Below are 18,950 nucleotides of genomic sequence, written 5' to 3'. Positions count from 1 at the left end.
TGCAACAATCTCAACTTCCTCACCATGGACAGACAAAGGAGTGACGGGGGTCCTGGATTTTCTAAAGTCCACTACAAGTTCCTTTGTTTTCCTGACATTGAGCTGTAGGTGATTGAGCTCACACCAGGTAACAAAGTTGTCCACTACCGTCTGATATTCTGAGGTGTCACCACCCTGAATACATCCAACAACCACAGAGTCATCAGAGAACTTCTGAAGGTGGCAGGATTCAGAGTTGTAACTAAAATCCGATGTATATAGGGTAAAGAGGAAGGGAGAAAGAACTGTCCCTTGAGGAGCATTGGTGCTGCAGATCACAGTGTCGGACACACAGTTCTGTATGTGGACATACTGGGGGCGGCCAGTGAGGTAGTCCATAATCCAAGAGACCAGAGGAGTGTACACCTGCATGTTCTTCAACTTCTCCTCCAGTAGAGTGGGCCTGATGGTGTTAAAGACACTAGAGAAGTCGAAAAACATAAACCTCACAGAGCTCCCCGGTTTCGCTAGGTGAGTATAGGTTCGATGGAGCAGGTGGACGATGGCATCATCCACTCCAAGTTGAGGCTGGTAGGCAAACTGTAACGGATCAAGGAAGGGTTTGACGAGGGGCCGAATGGATCTGAGGATCAGTCTCTCGAAAGCTTTCATTAGGTGAGAGGTCAGCGCTACTGGCCTGTAGTCATTGGGGACACAGGGCCGTACTACTTTTGGTACCGGCACTAAGCAGGATGTTTTCCATAGCACCGGGACCCTCTCCAGATGTAGGCTCAGGTTAAAGATGTATTGTAGCACACCATAAAGTTGCGGGGCACAGGCTTTTAGTATTCTTGAGCTGATTCCATCAGGGCCCGCAGCCTTTGTGGGGCTAAGCCTGCTCAATTCCCTTCTTACTTGATCCTCTGAGATGGTGATGGTTCCAGAGGACTCTGGCGTAGTGGCCACTACATGAGGAGGATGGACTGGTGAATGTGTAGTGAAGCTGTAGGAGGGGTGCATGTGAGGCTTCACATCAAATCTATTGAAGAAAAAATTAAGCTCATTAGCATGGTCTGTATTGCCCTCCAACACCTGGCTGCCGGTCTTGTAGCCAGTGATGGTCCTCATGCCTCTCCACACCTCCCTCGAGTTATTTTGTTGCAGGCTATTTTCCAATTTCCTCCTATACTTCTCCTTTCCCTCCCTTATCTTGACAGACAGCAGTCTTTGAGCCCTCTTAGCTTCCTCCCTATCACCAGTCCTAAAAGCCCTCTTTTTATCATTGAGAGCAGCTTTAATGTCCTTGGTGACCCAGGGTTTATTGTTAGGGAAGCAATGGAAGCGAGTTTCCAGGGGCATGCAGATGTCGACACAGAAATTGATATATTCCGTGATGCAGTCAGTCAGTTGGTCAATGTCCTCACCCTGTGGCTCACAGAGCACCTCTCAGTTTGTAGACTCAAAGCACTCCTGCAGGGCAGCATTGGCTTCTTCAGACCATTTCCTCACCTTCCTGACAGTAGCAGGTTGCCTCTGAACCAGAGGTTTGTATGTTGGAAGGAGATGGATCAGGTTGTGATCTGACCTGCCTAGCAGGGAGAGGGCTGAAGAGCTGTAGGCCCCTTTAACATTTGAATACATCAAGTCTAGGGTCCTGACACCTCTGGTGTGACAATCCACATACTGAGTGATTTATTTATAATTCCATTTATTTATAATTCCATTCATTTCTTTACCTCTTATTTCAAATATTTTAGTGGTTAAGGTCAGATGTATGGTGAACACCTTTAAAATAAACTTCACACTGAGAAAAACAAGAACTAAGAGAATCAGAAATTTAGATCATATTGGAGAAATAATATGAATGAAATCATGAGGAAAGCCATTTTTCTAGTTGGTTTATTATTTTTATTACTTTTCTTTTAAATCTTGAAGTCTTAGAACAGAACGATGGTATGGGTGGTTATCTCTGACTGTGAGGAAATTGATTATATTTTCACCACTAGGTGGGGGTATTCACTGAAACATGGGACATTAAACCATCAATAAACTCAGACAGGAAGTAGCAGGAACTCTGCTGTAGAATTCCGGAAATCATGAAGACATGCAGTGATGTGGAACAGGAGGTGGAACCAGACTGTAAACGTAAAGAGATAAATTCTCACTGTCACTGAGACAATCACTTCCAAACCATAAACAAGTAATGATCACACCACCGTGGAGAGATCTCACCCAGGGAAGTGATTAAATAAATAAAAACAAGAAGCTCTCAGCTAGAGATTTAGCTCCCAGTCTCAAACCTTTGAACTAAATTAAAAAAAGAGGCACAGATGTAAACGTCCACGATGTAAAGGTCTGTCTGGCATTTTCCCCTGGCATCTGATCCAAGGTGGTAATCAGTTGACAACTCAGCTCCTCTCTTCATCCGAGTGTCCAGAACATACGGTCGCAAATCCGATAATACAATTACATAGTCGATCATCAAACTGTGGCCTAGGGTGGTCTGATCCCAAGTATACTTATAAACACCATATTCATTGTTTAAACTCTACACAGTGTGGCGCTCTTCACACAGCAATGTGGAGGGAATCACCAGTGCAGGGAATCAAAATGGAGGACAACAAAGTACATGTAGCACACCTGCTGTCCAGTTGGCAGTGCTGCAGTAAAATCTGTTTGAATAAACAAAGAGACAGACATGGTTGTGCTGCTCTCAGGAACGGAGTCGCTCTTGTAATGTTTTATTACAATCATTAAATCAGTGTCTTATGTCACTTATATGTGAATCACTCAAAACATCAGTGAACATATGTGGAATAACTCTTGTCAGAGCATTTCTTCTTGTACTCATTATCTTTCTCAGATAACTCATTTGCCCATAAGCAGACATTATATCGTATTACAGTCTCAGTTATAAGTGTCCTAATAATCACTGCGGACTTGAATAGTTGAGCGAACCATTAATGATATAAGCATGTAACCAGAATTAATGAATAAAAGCAAACATGTTTAATCAGAAGAAATATCATTAAAACGTTGTAATATACAGCTACCAACAGGATATATAATAATATTTAAAGATTATTTATACATACAATATAATAGGTAATATATAGGCAACGATTAACATACATACTTTTAAATCTTAACTCGCATAGTAATCACTCAATACATCAATCTTTCTGTTTCAAACACACAATTATAAAGCTTAAACCCAACAAACTTCATATTACTATGGGTAATCAGTGTGCTGGAGCTGTTAACCATTTAGACTTCATTATATTAACATCAGATCTGTCGCGGATGAAACGCGAGTGAAACACTGTTTTCGTAAACAAATTGGAATGGCCTCCTCTACGCGACTCACCATTGAAGACACAGTCTCTGTTCAGCACAGCGTCTCGCCCTACTGTCCACTAAGGGTATTACACATCGCCATTCAGCATAATAACAGTAATTGAAACAATATCATAAACACAATAAAATAATGAAATACATGAAAAATACAAATTATTCCTGTGACTACACAAACAGGGTGTCACATACACACCTTTTTGTGAAAACAAATAATTGTGCAGTCAGATATAAATACTGAAAAGGAAACTGAAATTTTATCATAGCGCAGTTTGAATGTAAGTTGAGTTTATAAGCTAGTAAATATCGAACAATTGTACCAAAGGACATAGTTTCAACATAGTCTTAAATTAAAACTTAAAATTTACACCTAGGTCTCAGTAAGATTAAAATCAAAGTAAGATAAATAATAAAAAGGCTATTTTTATATCAGCTAGCTCAGAGCTCTTTCCTTGGTTAGTACAAAACGTCACAGATCAAACTGAAGTTATTGGCATAAATGATCTAACCCTGTACTGCATGAATTTTTATTTTGAGCCACCGAAATATGGGATTCTTTCATTATGACACTTAAAATCCCTGAATAATGGACTTAAAAAAGTAAAAGATTTTCATTTAGACCCCTAGTATTCAAAAACATTCCATTAAAATCTGTCCCATATGATTCCAGAGACATTCCTGCACAAGTACATATTTTTGTTTTCACATTTTTCTCATTGTAAATAATGATGGATAATTTGCCTTTGGTGCACATCATGCACCACAGCAGTACCTCTTCCTAAAAGGAAGTCACGCCCATAAGTGTTGCATCATACCATATGTTGCAGGTTATTGGATAATTCATTAACACATGATCAACCAAACTTATGAAAAAAAAGGAGGGGAGTATCAGGGTCCAATAAATAATCAGTTGCCTGAGGGTCCAATAAATAATCAGTTGCCTGAGGGACCAATAAATAATCAGTTGCCTGAGGGTCCAATAAATAATCAGTTGCCTGAGGGTCCAATAAATAATCAGTTGCCTGAGGGACCAATAAATAATCAGTTGCCTGAGGGTCCAATAAATAATTAGTTGCCTGAGGGACCAATAAATAATCAGTTGCCTGAGGGCGTCGGTGTGCAGCACAGGGCTAAAATATTTTACTATTAATGTAATGTTATATTTGTTCTACAGTTCAGTGTATTCAAATACAGATTAGTTTTGCTTGTTATTTTTCAGGGCTGTGGTTTGATAAGATGCTGTTAAATTTGCTGCATTAAGCAGAACAGAACTCAACAGAACAAGCACAAACCAGTGTAAAAAAACAAGAGATGGAAAATTTCTCAACACTTTATTGTTGATTTTATATACAGTTTATATAAATGAAATGAATTCCTGACTACATCACTACACGTATAATCATTTACAGCATAAACCCAAATCATCACATTCTTTATTTCGCTGGGATTCCCAGACGCTCCACCTAATTTATATAAAGTCTATATTTCTGAGATTTGAATTTAGGGTTCTGATGTTTTTTTACAATCTCAAAACTGGAACCCATAGTTTTTTATTTATATGTTTTAATAACTCTGCATTAAGATTTGCAGAAAAATGTTTTTTTTTTTTTTTTGTAATAATTTGATTCAGAAGTTGTGTTTACTTTTCACTTCAAAAATCAGCAAAATGTTGTTAGGCCAAGGGTGCCCAAACTTTTGCATACAACTGTTTTTGTCTCTCTAAATGTGAATAAACTTCTTATTAGATGAGACTGAATATAAATGTAGCCTAAATGAACTTTATTGTAGATGAAACTAAACCCAGTACACTTTACACTACATCACACCTTCCAGTTACACTGAAGTCTTAATATATTTACTGTTTATTTACGTTCCTCCTGATTTACACAAAACTAAAGATCACAGAGAATAAATGTGGAAATGGACATTATGAAATCGACTTCACTGAAACACAGTGCAGATATTCCACACTACAGTTTAATAATTCAGTAATAAAGGTTTGATGTAATAATTACATTAATAATGAGAGTTATAGACAGAGAGCTCTCTGTTACATTCTGTTCTAAAAAAGTACATAAATTTACTATCAAACAGCAAAAATCCAAAGGAAACAAAAGGAAAGAAAAGTGTGAGAATGAGATTATACATAAATGTGTGTTAATGTGTGTATTAATGTACATGTTAATGTATTAATGTGTGTGTTAATGTGTGTATTAATATGTGTGATAATGTGTTGATGTGTTTATTAATGTGCATGTTAATGTATTAATGTGTGTATTAATGTGTGTATTAATGTGTGTATTAATGTGTGTGTTAATGTTTGTGATAATGTGTGTATTAATGTGTGTATTAATGTGTGTGTTAATGTGTTAATGTGTTTATTAATGTGTGTTAATGTGTGTGTTAATGTGTGTGTTAATGTTTGTGATAATGTGTGTTAATGTGTGTGGTAATGTGTGTGTTAATGTGTGTATTAATGTCTGTGTTAATGTGTGTTAATGTGTGTGGTAATGTGTGTGTTAATGTGTGTATTAATGTCTGTGTTAATGTGTATTAATGTGTGTTAATGTGTGTGTTAATGTGTGTGTTAATGTGTGTTAATGTGTGTATTAATGTCTGTGTTAATGTGTATTTGTGTGTGTTAAGTGTGTGTGTTAATGTGTCTGTTAATGTGTGTTAAGTGTGTGTGTTATGTGTGTGTGTTAAGTGTGTGTGTTAATGTGTGTTAATGTGTTGATGTGTTTATTAATGTGTGTTAATGTGTGTGTTAATGTGTGTGTTAGTGTGTGTGTTAATGTGTGTGTTAATGTGTGTTAAGTGTGTGTGTTATGTGTGTGTGTTAAGTGTGTGTGTTAATGTGTGTGTTAATGTGTTGATGTGTTTATTAATGTGTGTTAATGTGTGTGTTAATGTGTGTGTTAGTGTGTGTGTTAATGTGTGTGTTAATGTGTGTGTTAATGTGTGTGTTAGTGTGTGTGTTAGTGTGTGATCAGGACTCATGGATGTGGAGGCAGACAGTAAACTCCTTCTGCTCGGTTCTGCTGGTTACCTGCAGAGAAATCCAGTCTGATCACTGATTTATCTCCTCACTCTCAGAAACACAATGCTGTGATTCTGTTCCTTTCTTTAGTTAAATAACACATGGGGAAATAAATTATAATCAGGCCTCTCGATTCTGAAACAAACACTAATTTACACTAAATATTCTCAAAACATTTGTGTAGTTTATTATTCTGCTGTTGTAGCACGTCCTGGTATGTTTTATTCCTCTTATACCACAGACAATTTACTAACAATTACAACTGTTTCATTAACTAAAGAACACCACTTCATATTTAAATTATCCGTTTATAGTTACATTAAATGTTGTGGAACATGATTAATACAGCTGTTAATTACTTGTTAAACTTTTACAGTACGTTAATGCTGAAGTTCATTGTTTAATTTCAATGCAGAAGTGAATAATGTTGTTTAAGGGAACATTAAAGTAAACAGTACACTGGAGCTGTGAAGATGTGGTGAGAGTAGATATGAGAAATGACGTGAGGATGAGTGTAATCAGTGACGAGTGTGATCAGTGATGAGTGTGATCAGTGATGAGTGTGATCAGTGATGAGTGTGATCAGTGATGAGCGCTGGTGTTGTGGTTATTCAGTGGTTTTGATGAAGTTAAGCAGAAGTGTTACAGTCTCACACGTCCTAAATTTACTCTATCATCAGATCGAGAGACAACGTGAAGCTCCATCTTTTATTAAGCCTCTGTGTTACTATTCACATTTTAGAGCTAATCACAAGATTGTTTATGCAATAATTTCATTCATTAATTAATTAAATAATGTGTGTTTTAATGTGTGTACAAATGCATGTGTTGGTGTGTGTATCAATGTGTGTTAGTGTATTAATATGTGTGTTACTGTGTGTTAATGTGTGTGTTAATGTGGGTTACTATATTAATGTGTGTTAATGTGCATGTTACTGTGCATATTAATCTGTGTGTTATATTAATGAATGCCTTAATGTGTGTTAATGTGTGTGTTAATGAGTGTATTAATGTGTGTATTAATGTTTGTTAATGTTCCATCTTTACGTAATAATTTCATAATTAATTAATTCCCCACTTTCCCCAGTTCCCACCCACCAGCTCATGCTGTGTCACAGGGTGGAGTAACACACATCTGGAGGAAAGCGCTATCTACCCTCTTCCACATACATGAGATGCCCGTGATTGGCTAGTGTCACTGTGATTGATAGGGGAGGGAGAGTATGCTCCTCCCACCCAGACAGCACTGCCAATATTTCTCTCAGACTCTCAGCCACAGACGGCTGTGACATCGTCAGGATTCGATGAACATGATGAGAGAGTGAACGCTGTTCTGCTGGAGGATATTGTAAGATAACAGCAGTAATATAATATTGTTTTCTTGGTTTCTGTGTCGCTTTGTCTCTAAAAGACTACAAACGCTCTTGTGATCCTTAAATTTAATCAAAAAGAGAGAACATTTAATTTGATTTAATATTTTTCCCATTTCTAGCATTAGCATAAACATTAGCTACAGACTAGAGCTGGATGATATGATGATGTCAGGCAGCAGAGACGTGCACACAAGTGCAGCTTAACTTTATTAACACCAGGCAGATAATCCAAGACACAATTCCACAAATGTAATAAAAACCAGGCAAGGGTCATGTGATCAGCGCACAGACTAGAAAAGGCGAAACGAGAATCACAGAACCAAACAAACAAAGTCAAGAACCAGGAAATCAACACACAATTTTAAGGCTTGGAAACGTCACAACCAGAGGTCTGGAGTGAGACTTCACAGTGTGTGTGTGTGTGTGTGTATCTGTGTGTGTGATTTACAGGGGTGTGTGTGATTGTGGTCTGGTGTGTAATTAGATGTCCGGTGACCCTGAACATGGAAATGAATGTGTCTGATGGGAAATGGAGTCCGTTTCAGCCATGATGTGAGGCTGTGTTAAATTATCATTATAATTATTATTATTATCATTATTATTATTATTATTATTATTATTATTATTATCATCACATGTAGGTCATGAGGTTTTATGTTTCAGATGTGATTTTCCCACACAATTCATTAATAGTGTGATCACAGATTATTATATTATTCAGGACACGTTGAAATGTAACTTCACATGTTTTTCAGAAAAACTTCTGATCATGTGTGAAAAGTGGACTGGATCTCTCATACTCACTTGTCGTCCAGATATCTTCTGTACTGCTCTTGGGAATGTTCTTTTGAGAAGCTCCATTTTCAGTGTGAGTCACTCCGGTGCTGGTTCTTCTAGTCGGAGTCGTCTGTGTGGACTTGTTCTCCTCACTGACGCTGTCTGTAGGGATGGAAGTGAATGTGAATACATTATTGGGAATGAACAGATGATGTGTTCTAAACAGATACAGATATGAACAGGTATTGGTGTGTGCTTGTGATCAGGACTGGAATCCTGCAGGACACAATAAAAAATTCTCTCGAGTGGGAGGATTTTACTTTCATGTGAGTGTGAGTGAGCGTTCAGAGGACAAACAACACAAAGCACATTCATTAACACTGAAATAACTCATATTCATGTCTGTTTAATACACATTATCTGTTTATTCTGAATAATGTTTTCATCATGATACACATCGTGTATCATACAAATGTCTTTAAGTATCATGATATGATATTTGTGTCACATCACACAGCCCTAATACACACATTCACATTACTCTTATTCACTGGTGTGTGTGTGTGTGTCTGTGTGTGTGTGTGTGTGTGGTGTTAAGTTTCTTTATATACACTTTCTTTTCCTTGGCTGTTTGGTTTTAACTCGTGTAACTGAAATAAAGGCTGTAAAAGTAAAGCTCTATCAGTCACATCAGCCTTCATGTTTTAAAGCCGCATTAACCCTCGTCATTAACCACGGACATTTCCTCTGTTCTTTCCTCCTGCTTCACACAATGCTTTAGGGTTTAGTGCAGAGAATAAAACAGGACAAATAACCAAACACTACACTCCTGTACACACTGCATGTTCACACTCTTACTACACTTATAACTGTGGTGTTGTGTGTTGTGTTTAATGTCTAGTGTTGTGTTTATTGTATTGTCCTCATTGTACAGATTCCTGCACAGTGTCGCTTTATTGTCTTGTACTTTGTTGTCCTTTGTGCACTGCTGCTTTTTCTAATTTTACACTACATGTTGTTTGCATGCATGTGTGTGTGTGTGTGTGTGTGTGTGTGTGTGTGTGTGTTACAGTATAATACTGAGTAACGAGGTACTGTTACCACCCTGAAGTTGATTATTTTCCTATAACAGCACGTCCCCAAGTGTTTTCTTCCTCTCATACCACAGTGATTTACCAAATTACATTTTTTTAAAAAACAGGCAGAGTATGATCAAGGCTGTGGAACACACACAACACACACGCACGACAAAAGCTTGACAATGAAACATACAGAGACCAGGACTTAAGTAGGGCTGCTGATAAGGGGTAATACAGAACAGGTGTGAGTGCTCAGTGAGACATGGGACAAGGTCATGTGATGTGCAGGGGCTGATGGGAAACTTTGTCAAGTGCCGATTTTGGCATAACCATGACATCATGTTACCGAGAAACCACAAAGCATAAACTCCTCTGTCCTGAAGATATCAGAAAACCTACAGCTTTTACAGAAAACCTCACCATATCAACAATTACACACATTTTTATTATGTTTTTTTGTGGAGAGTCCGTCATACAAGTCCCTGTGAAGGAGCTGTTACTCTAGAAACGATAACGCATTGGAATGAGCTACTGTTTTTACAAAACTGACGAGTTCCTTTAGGTCTGACTTTTCAAACCAGCAATAGGAAGTGACATCACACAGACTGATGTGCTGTATCTAAAGAAAGAAAACATGCTCTCACCCGTGTTGTTCATGGTAGATGCAGTTGTGTAGGATTTAGTGGAGGAGTCTAGAAATAGAACAGACAGACTATGATATTAGAAACACATAGATACTGATACTGGTGTTGTGTATCAGTCTAATGTTCTCATTTACTCACACATTCATGTGCTCATGTGCTCATTTACACATATTCCATGACCAAAATATTCACTGTGTGTGTGTGAACACTACTGTACACACTGCATGTTCACACTCTTGTACTTAGAATGACAATAAAGCTCTCTAATCTAATCTCTAATCAGAGAAAGACTCACACACCACTGTACACATGTAAACATGTAACACACTCACCTGTGTGAAAGGAGAACGATACAAAATCACACAGTTACAGATGTTACACTCACCTTTTAATGGAGTGACAGTCAGATTGACTACAGGAACAGAGTTACAGTAGTAAATCCCCGAGTCTGAGAGAGACAGATCCTTTATCTGGAGTGATAAATCATCTAACACAGTGTATCTGTGATCTGGATCAGGGTTGTGTTTAATGGGTTCTTCTCCATGTTGAGCAGTGAGGATGTCCCCTCTCCCTCCATCAACACCTTTACCCCAAATCACGTTACCATCATTCTCACAGAAGAGAAAAGTGTCACTCCCCTCTGTGCGTCTCTGATTGACTCTGGCTGTAAGAACAAAAATAAAAACTTTAAAAAACATGCAAGAACATTACCATAGCAACCATCTGCAGCTTTTACACTAAATTATGAAAGAAAGTAAATACAGCAACCATCACAAAATCCTCATGTTTTTCACTTCTAAGTTCCCGACATGTTTTTTTTCAATTTTTTTTCCAGTTTAAGACACTGAAGTGCCTCCTATGTAAGTAATAAAAAAGCCTGTGTGTGTGTATGTGTGTGTGTTACAGTACAATACTGAGTGACGAGGTACTGTTACCACCCTGAAGTTGATTACTTTCCTATAACAGCACGTCCCCAAGTGTTTTATTCCTCTTATACCACAGTGATTTACTAAATTACAATTTTTATTTATTAAGGAATCATACATTGTAATTTAAAAATATTTATAATTAGTTTCTGTTCCTTTTATGTTATAGCAGCTATAAACAGTCGTTCCCTCACCAGCCTCTCTTTTTTCTCTCTTGAAGTTAATAAGACAAAAAAAAAATGGAGCTTGTCATGTTACTGAGAAACCACAAAGAAGCGTAAACTCCTCTGTCCTGAAGACGTCAGAAAACGTAAAGTTACAGCTTTACGTCTCACTGTTACAAAGTGCTCACACTGGAGACTCCTTCCGTAAATGTTACATAAATGTCCCCTTACAGAAAACTTCACCATCTCCATCATTACATGTTTTTCTTACGTTTATTTTTATGTGGAACGTCTGCCGCACATGTCCCTATGAACGAGCTGTTACTATAGAAACGATAAGGTATTAGAACAAGCTATTGTCTTTACAAAACTGATGATTACATTTAGGTCAGATTTTCCAAACCAGCAAGAAGAAGTGACATCACACAGGCTGTATCTAAAGAACGAAAACCTGCTCTTACCTGTGTTCTGATAAAATGTTCTTTATAGCTCTATGATATTAGAAACACATAGATATTGATCCTGGGATTGTGAAAACTTATCTGTTTATTCTGAATAATGTTTTCATCATGATACATATCGTGTATTGTAGAAATGTGTTTAAGTATCATGATATGATATTTGTGTCACATCACACAGCCCTAATACACACATTCACATTACTCTTATTCACTGGTACTGTGGTATGTGCTAAATAACAGTGTGTGTGTGTGTATGTGTAGTGTGGTGTTAGGTTTCTTTATATAAACTTTCTTTTTCTTGGCTGACTCGTGTAACTGTTGTCACCTGCCTGAATGACTACCGACCTGTGGCACTGACCTCTATCGTTATGAAGTGAACTCTAACCGTTCACAATGCCCTCACGCACTTGAACAAGAAAAACACTTATGTGCGGATGCTGTTTATTGATTACAGCTCTGCATTTAACACCATCATCCCATCAAAACTCATCACAAAGCTCAGAGATTTAGGACTGAACTCTCATCTCTGCAACTGGATAATAGACTTTCTGACCTGCAGACCCCAAGTGGTGAGAATTGGTAACCGTTTCTCATCCACACTTACCCTGAGCACAGGAGCCCCACAGGGCTGTGTTCTCAGCCCCCTCCTATACTCTCTGTTCACACACGACTGTGCTGCCAAACACAGTTCCAACATCATCTTTAAATTTGCTGATGACACATCAATCCTGGGTCTCATCACAAATGGAGATGAGACAGCCTACAGAGATGAGGTGAGAGCACTATCACAGTGGTGCCATGACAACAACCTCTGCCTCAACGTCAGCAAAACCAAAGAGATGATTGTGGACTACAGGAGGACACACGAGGTCAGCCACGCCCCCTTATACATCAACGGTTCTGCAGTGGAAAGAGTTAAGAACATCAAGTTCCTTGGTGTGCACCTCTCCGACGACCTGTCCTGGTCTCTGCACACCACATCAGTAGTTAAATCTGCACGCCGGCGGCTCTATTTCCTACAGAAGCTCAAAAGCTTTGGTCTCCCTCCCAACATCCTTACAAACTTCTACAGATGTACCATTGAGAGCATCCTGACGGGGTGCCTTACTGTATGGTACGGCAGCTGCTCACTCCTCCATCGCAAGGCCCTTCAGAGAGTTGTGAGAACAGCTGAAGTCATCATCGGCAACAAACTTCCATCCCTTCAGGACATCTTTCATCTGCGATGTCTGAGGAAGGCCCGAAAAATCACAACTGACCCTAGTCACCCAGCACACAGTCTGTTTATCAAACTGCCATCAGGCAGGCGATACCGGAGCATTCAGTCCAGAACCAGCAGGTTGAAAAACAGCTTCTACCTGCAGGCTATCAGAACCCTTAATAAACTGTAAAAAACTGTCTCTAAAACCTTGCATACTTTGCACAACGACATTACACTACCTCAAAAGCAAAACCTGCACCTCAACCTTGCACCTGCACCTTATTTGTATTTTTGTTTTTTGTTATTGTTACTTGTTATTTGTTGTTGTTATTGTACTGCTGTAGACTACCTAAGCCTCACAAACAGCATTTCAATGTACATTGTCACTGACACTTGTATATATGACACATAAACTTGAACTTGAAATAAAGGCTGTAAAAGTAAAGCTCTATCAGTCACATCAGCCTTCATGTTTTAAAGCCGCATTAACCCTCGACATTAACCACGGACATTTCCTCTGTTCTTTCCTCCTGCTTCACACAATGCTTTAGGGTTTAGTGCAGAGAATAACACAGGACAAATAACCAAACACTACACTCCTGTACACACTGCATGTTCACACTCTTACTACACTTATAACTGTGGTGTTGTGTGTTGTGTTTAATGTCTAGTGTTGTGTTTATTGTATTGTCCTCATTGTACAGATTCCTGCACAGTGTCGCTTTATTGTCTTGTACTTTGTTGTCTTTTGTGCACTGCTGCTTTTTCTAATTGTCTAATCATCGTTGTTTTTGTGCATGCATGTGTGTGTGTGTGTGTGTGTGTGTGTGTGTGTTTGTGCATGTGTATGTGTACATGTGTATGTCTGCACGTGGATGCATGTGTCTGTGTGTGTGTGTGTGTGTGTGCATGTGTGTGTCTCTGTGCGTGTGTGTGCATGTGTGTGTGTGTGTGCGTGTCTGTGTGTGTGTTTGTGTGCATGTGTTTGTGCGTGTGCATATGTGCGTGTGTGTGCGAGTGTGTCTTTCTGTGTGCGTTTGTGTATCTGTTTGTGTGTGTGTTTGTTTTTGTGTGTTTTTGTGTGTGTGTCTATGTGCATGTGTGTGTGTCTGTGTCCTTGTGTGTTGGTGTATGTGCGTTTGTGTGTGTGCGCGTGTGTGTCTCTGTGTGTGTGTTGTGTGTGTGTCTTTGTGTGCGTGTGTGTATCTGTTTGTGTGTGTTTTTGTGTGTTCGTGTGTGTGTCCTTGTGTGTTGGGGTATGTGCGTTTGTGTGTTTGTGTGTGTATGTGCATGTGTGTTTGTGTGTGCGTGTGTGTGTTGTATGTTGTATCCAGGCCTTGGAGAACTCTGTTTCACTCTACTGTAGATTTGTACACGGTGAGAATGACAGTAAAGCTCTCTAATCTAATCTCTAATCAGAGAAAGACTCACACACCACTGTACACATGTAAACATGTAACACACTCACCTGTGTGAAAGGAGAACGATACAAAATCACACAGTTACAGATGTTACACTCACCTTTTAATGGAGTGACAGTCAGATTGACTACAGGAACAGAGTTACAGTAGTAAATCCCCGAGTCTGAGAGGGACAGATCCTTTATCTGGAGTGATAATTCACTTGTCACATTGTATCTGTGATCTGGATCAGGGTTGTGTTTAATGGGTTCTTCTCCATGTTGAGCAGTGAGGATGTCCCCTCTCCCTCCATCAACACCTTTACCCCAAATCACGTTACCATCATTCTCACAGAAGAGAACACTGTTACTCCCCTCTGTGCCTCCCTGATTGTAAATGGCTGTAAGAACAAAAATAAACACTGAGATGTGATCAGCATGTAAAAACATTACCATAGCAACCACCTGCAGCTTTTACACTAAATTATAAATGATCATAAATACAGGAATCGTCATTAGTCACACACTCTTCATGTGGCAAAGTTACTGTTACCACCCTGAAGTTGATTATTTTCCTCTAACAGCACGTCCCCAAGTGTTTTATTCCTCTTATACCACAGTGATTTACCAACAATTACAAGTTTGATTTATTAAAGAACTACATTATACTTTTTCCATTTATAGTTACATTTAATGATGTGGAACGTTGGTGAATCGAGTTAGTTCGTGTTCTCACTTACATTATACACAAAGCTATAAACAGTCGTTCCTTCAGAAAACTTCACCATATCAACGATTACACGTGATTTTAATGTGTTAATGTGGAGCATCTGCTGTACACATCACTGTGAATGAGCTGTTACTATAGAAACAATTTGCAGCTGCACTACTGTCAGAGCTACTGTTATAGAAAATGAATCAACACCAATGGTAATGTGTCCTGTTTATAACAGCTGTGTATAAAGTGTATTGTGCTTTACTCACCACTGTGAGCCGTGTGTACAGAGACACAGAGCAGGAGACAGGTTACAGAGAGACGCCACATCATCAACTGCCTTTAGGAAACTGATGTGCGAGCGTTTGGGGTTGATTTTATAAACCGGAAAGAGGAAGTGACATCACACAGACTGCTGTGCTGCATCTAAAGAAAAACATACTGCAGTTGCTTCTGTCTGAGCCTCGGGTCTTGTTTTTTAAAAGCTTTAATTTCTGTTTAATTCCAATTTTTAGGAAGACACATTTTGTGCACAAAACAAAATAAAAATAAAAATGTTATTTGTGCACCAGCATCAAGCCTCATTTATCAAACTTAATAAAAAGAAATTTATTCTGAAATCGTTCTCAGCATCATTTACGCAAGAAATATGGGGTTTATAAAAATTCTGTTCTTATCCTACGTCTCACTCCTGAGTTTGTGTAAATTTGTGTATAAGGAGACTCACTTGTGTGAAGCTTGATCTTCAAATTGTGTAATTGTTGATGAATTACAGTGATTTTATATACAGATTACAGTTTAAATCACATCGTTTTTAGTTACACACCAATTTAATGAATATTTTGTGAAACTCAGTCACTTTGTATTAATGACTTGAAAGAAGGTGATTCCAAAACACATCCATAAATTAAGAGAAATAAGATGAGATGTTCAATGAGGCGTCCTATAAAAGGAGGAGGAGTTACAGTGTGTCTATGGTAGCTGACACACTGCAGTGGCTGAGCTGCATTACTGTAATATTTAACACACACCAAGTTTTTGATTTAATTCACAGCTGAGTGCCGTTTATCAAAATACACACCTGAGTACGAACAAAATCAGCAAAGGTTTTCTAAATCTGGCAGGAATTTTTTGTTTACTTTGGCCAAAAACATTTACACACAAGTTATACTAAAAGACTGATTAACAGAAGCCTTCAATAAATAGATTTTATTTTGCAAAAAAGATGATGATGTGCATTTTGTAGGAGAAACACTAGATACACTTTACTTTACACTGTGTGTGATGTATTAATCTGTAGTCATGTGGTGCAATAAAATGTAAAGTCATCCACTTGATGGTTTCACTGATGAATTTCCTGACTCCAAGAGTCCTACGCTCCCAGACTGTTATTGATTGTTTTTTCAGCATTTTTGTATTTCAGCATTTCGAAACATACTGTACTGAACTTCATTCATGATGAAACTTCCATCACTATATATAAGATGGTTTAATATTTAAAATTAAAAATTAAAGAATGTTAGTGGGCTTAAAAATGGCCTTGAGTTTATAAACAGCAACCAAGTGAACAGCGCCCTCTAGTAGAGTCTACAGGGAATGTGTCAGTAATGAAGTTATTGTAATAATATATTATAATATTAATAATATAAAGCATGGTGAGTGCTGGTTTAATGGTCAGATATTCAGGAGACCAGAATTTTGAAGTTACTGAATGTTTAAAGATGAAGCTGACACAAAGACCCAGTTTGTGTTGAAGAACTCTGCTCTGAGCCGTCAATATTATTAATATTATAATATATTATTAAAATAACATCATTACTGACATTTTCCCTGTAGATTCCACTAGAGGGCTCTGTTCACTTGGTTGCTGTTTATCTTCGTTCATCTGATGATCTTATAATTGTCTCAGTTATTTATTTCTTGTTGTGTAATATCTGTTTTTCGTATTATCATATTCTTCATTTTCTCAATTTATGTTTTAACATATCTTACTATAATATATAATTAATCATAATATATAAATTATTAACAGCTAAATATCTTATTTCAAGATTCAAAGAACTTTATTAATCCCAGGGGGAAATTGCTTTGCCATGTTACAGTTGCTCTCAAAAAGAAAGAAAGAAAGAAAGAAAGAAAAAAGAAAATAAATATATACCTATTTTATAAATATATATATACCTAAATTTGTATTGCACATGAAAGTCCCTTATTGCACATGAATTGAACATGTATTGCATATGCATTACACATGAAAGTCCTTAGTACACTTATAGAGTGGAGTTGTACAGCTTGATGGTCACAGGGATAAAGGATCTTCTGAAGCGCTCAGTGGAACACTTGGCAGTGATCAGTCTCTGGCTGAAAGTGCTCCTCTGGTCCACCAGCACACTGTGTAGTGGGTGAGAAGGGTTGTCCAGGATTGAGTGGAGTTTTGACAACATCCTTCTCTCAGCCACAACGTGAACAGGGTCCAGCTCCATGCCAAGTACAGAGCCAGCCCTCCTGATTAGTTTGTCCAGTTTGTTTCTGTCCGCCACCTTGATGCTACTTCCCCAACAGACCACTGCATAGAAAATGACACTAGACACCACAGACTCATAGAACATCTGCAGCATGGTGTTGCAGACATTGAAAGACCTGAGCCTCCTCAGAAAATACAGCCTGCTCTGGCCTTTCTTGAAGAGTGCTGTTGAGTTTAATGTCCAGTCCAGTTTGTTGTCTATATGGACTCCCAGGTATTTGTAATCTGCAACAATCTCAACTTCCTCACCATGGACAGACAAAGGAGTGACGGGGGTCCTGGATTTTCTAAAGTCCACTACAAGTTCCTTTGTTTTCCTGACATTGAGCTGTAGGTGATTGAGCTCACACCAGGTAACAAAGTTGTCCACTACCGTCTGATATTCTGAGGTGTCACCACCCTGAATACATCCAACAACCACAGAGTCATCAGAGAAGTTCTGAAGGTGGCAGGATTCAGAGTTGTAACTAAAATCCGATGTATACAGGGTAAAGAGGAAGGGAGAAAGAACTGTCCCCCGAGGAGCACTGGTGCTGCAGATCACAGTGTCGGACACACAGTTCTGTATGCGGACATACTGGGGGCGGCCAGTGAGGTAGTCCATAATCCAAGAGACCAGAGGAGTGTACACCTGCATGTTCTTCAACTTCTTCTCCAGTAGAGTGGGCCTGATGGTGTTAAAGACACTAGAGAAGTCGAAAAACATAAACCTCACAGAGCTCCCCGGTTTCGCTAGGTGAGTATAGGTTCGATGGAGCAGGTGGACGATGGCATCATCCACTCCAAGTTGAGGGCTGGTAGGCAAACTGTAACGGATCAAGGAAGGGTTTGACGAGGGGCCGAATGGATCTGAGGATCAGTCTCTCGAAAGCTTTCATTAGGTGAGAGGTCAGCGCTACTGGCCGGTAGTCATTGGGGACACAGGGCCGTGCTACTTTTGGTACCGGCACTAAGCAGGATGTTTTCCATAGCACCGGGACCCTCTCCAGATGTAGGCTCAGGTTAAAGATGTATTGTAGCTGTATTGTATTGTGAATGTGTAGTGAAGCTGTAGGAGGGGTGCATTGTGAATGTGTAGTGAAGCTGTAGGAGGGGTGCATTGTGAATGTGTAGTGAAGCTGTAGGAGGGGTGCATGTGAGGCTTCACATCAAATCTATTGAAGAAAAAATTAAGCTCATTAGCATGGTCTGTATTGCCCTCCAACACCTGGCTGCCGGTCTTGTAGCCAGTGATGGTCCTCATGCCTCTACACACCTCCCTCGAGTTATTTTGTTGCAGGCTATTTTCCAATTTCCTCCTATACTTCTCCTTTC

At 38.8% G+C, this 18,950-nt stretch overlaps 1 protein-coding gene across 2 annotated transcripts; it reads right to left on the bottom strand.

The window, feature by feature from the left end:
* Positions 1 to 5,444: 5,444 nt before the first annotated feature.
* LOC128318918 (uncharacterized) lies at positions 5,445 to 15,470 on the bottom strand. 2 transcript variants are annotated; one of them, XM_053237090.1, is made up of 6 exons: positions 15,382 to 15,470; positions 14,520 to 14,798; positions 10,632 to 10,910; positions 10,247 to 10,294; positions 8,551 to 8,685; positions 5,445 to 6,382 (listed from the first exon to the last, which is right to left on the bottom strand). In XM_053237090.1, exons 1-6 carry the CDS (start codon positions 15,443 to 15,445, stop codon positions 6,330 to 6,332), a joined length of 858 nt encoding a protein of 285 aa, XP_053093065.1. In that variant the 5' UTR covers positions 15,446 to 15,470; the 3' UTR covers positions 5,445 to 6,329. The 2 variants fall into 2 exon arrangements, with proteins under 2 accessions (XP_053093065.1, XP_053093066.1); XM_053237091.1 differs by having other exon boundaries at positions 10,632 to 10,904.
* Between the last annotated feature and the right edge of the window lie 3,480 nt (positions 15,471 to 18,950).

Source organism: Pangasianodon hypophthalmus, chromosome 9, assembly GCF_027358585.1.
Source record: "Pangasianodon hypophthalmus isolate fPanHyp1 chromosome 9, fPanHyp1.pri, whole genome shotgun sequence".
Classification (NCBI taxonomy): Eukaryota; Metazoa; Chordata; class Actinopteri; order Siluriformes; family Pangasiidae; genus Pangasianodon; species Pangasianodon hypophthalmus.
This window is presented reverse-complemented; position numbering and strand designations above follow the sequence as displayed.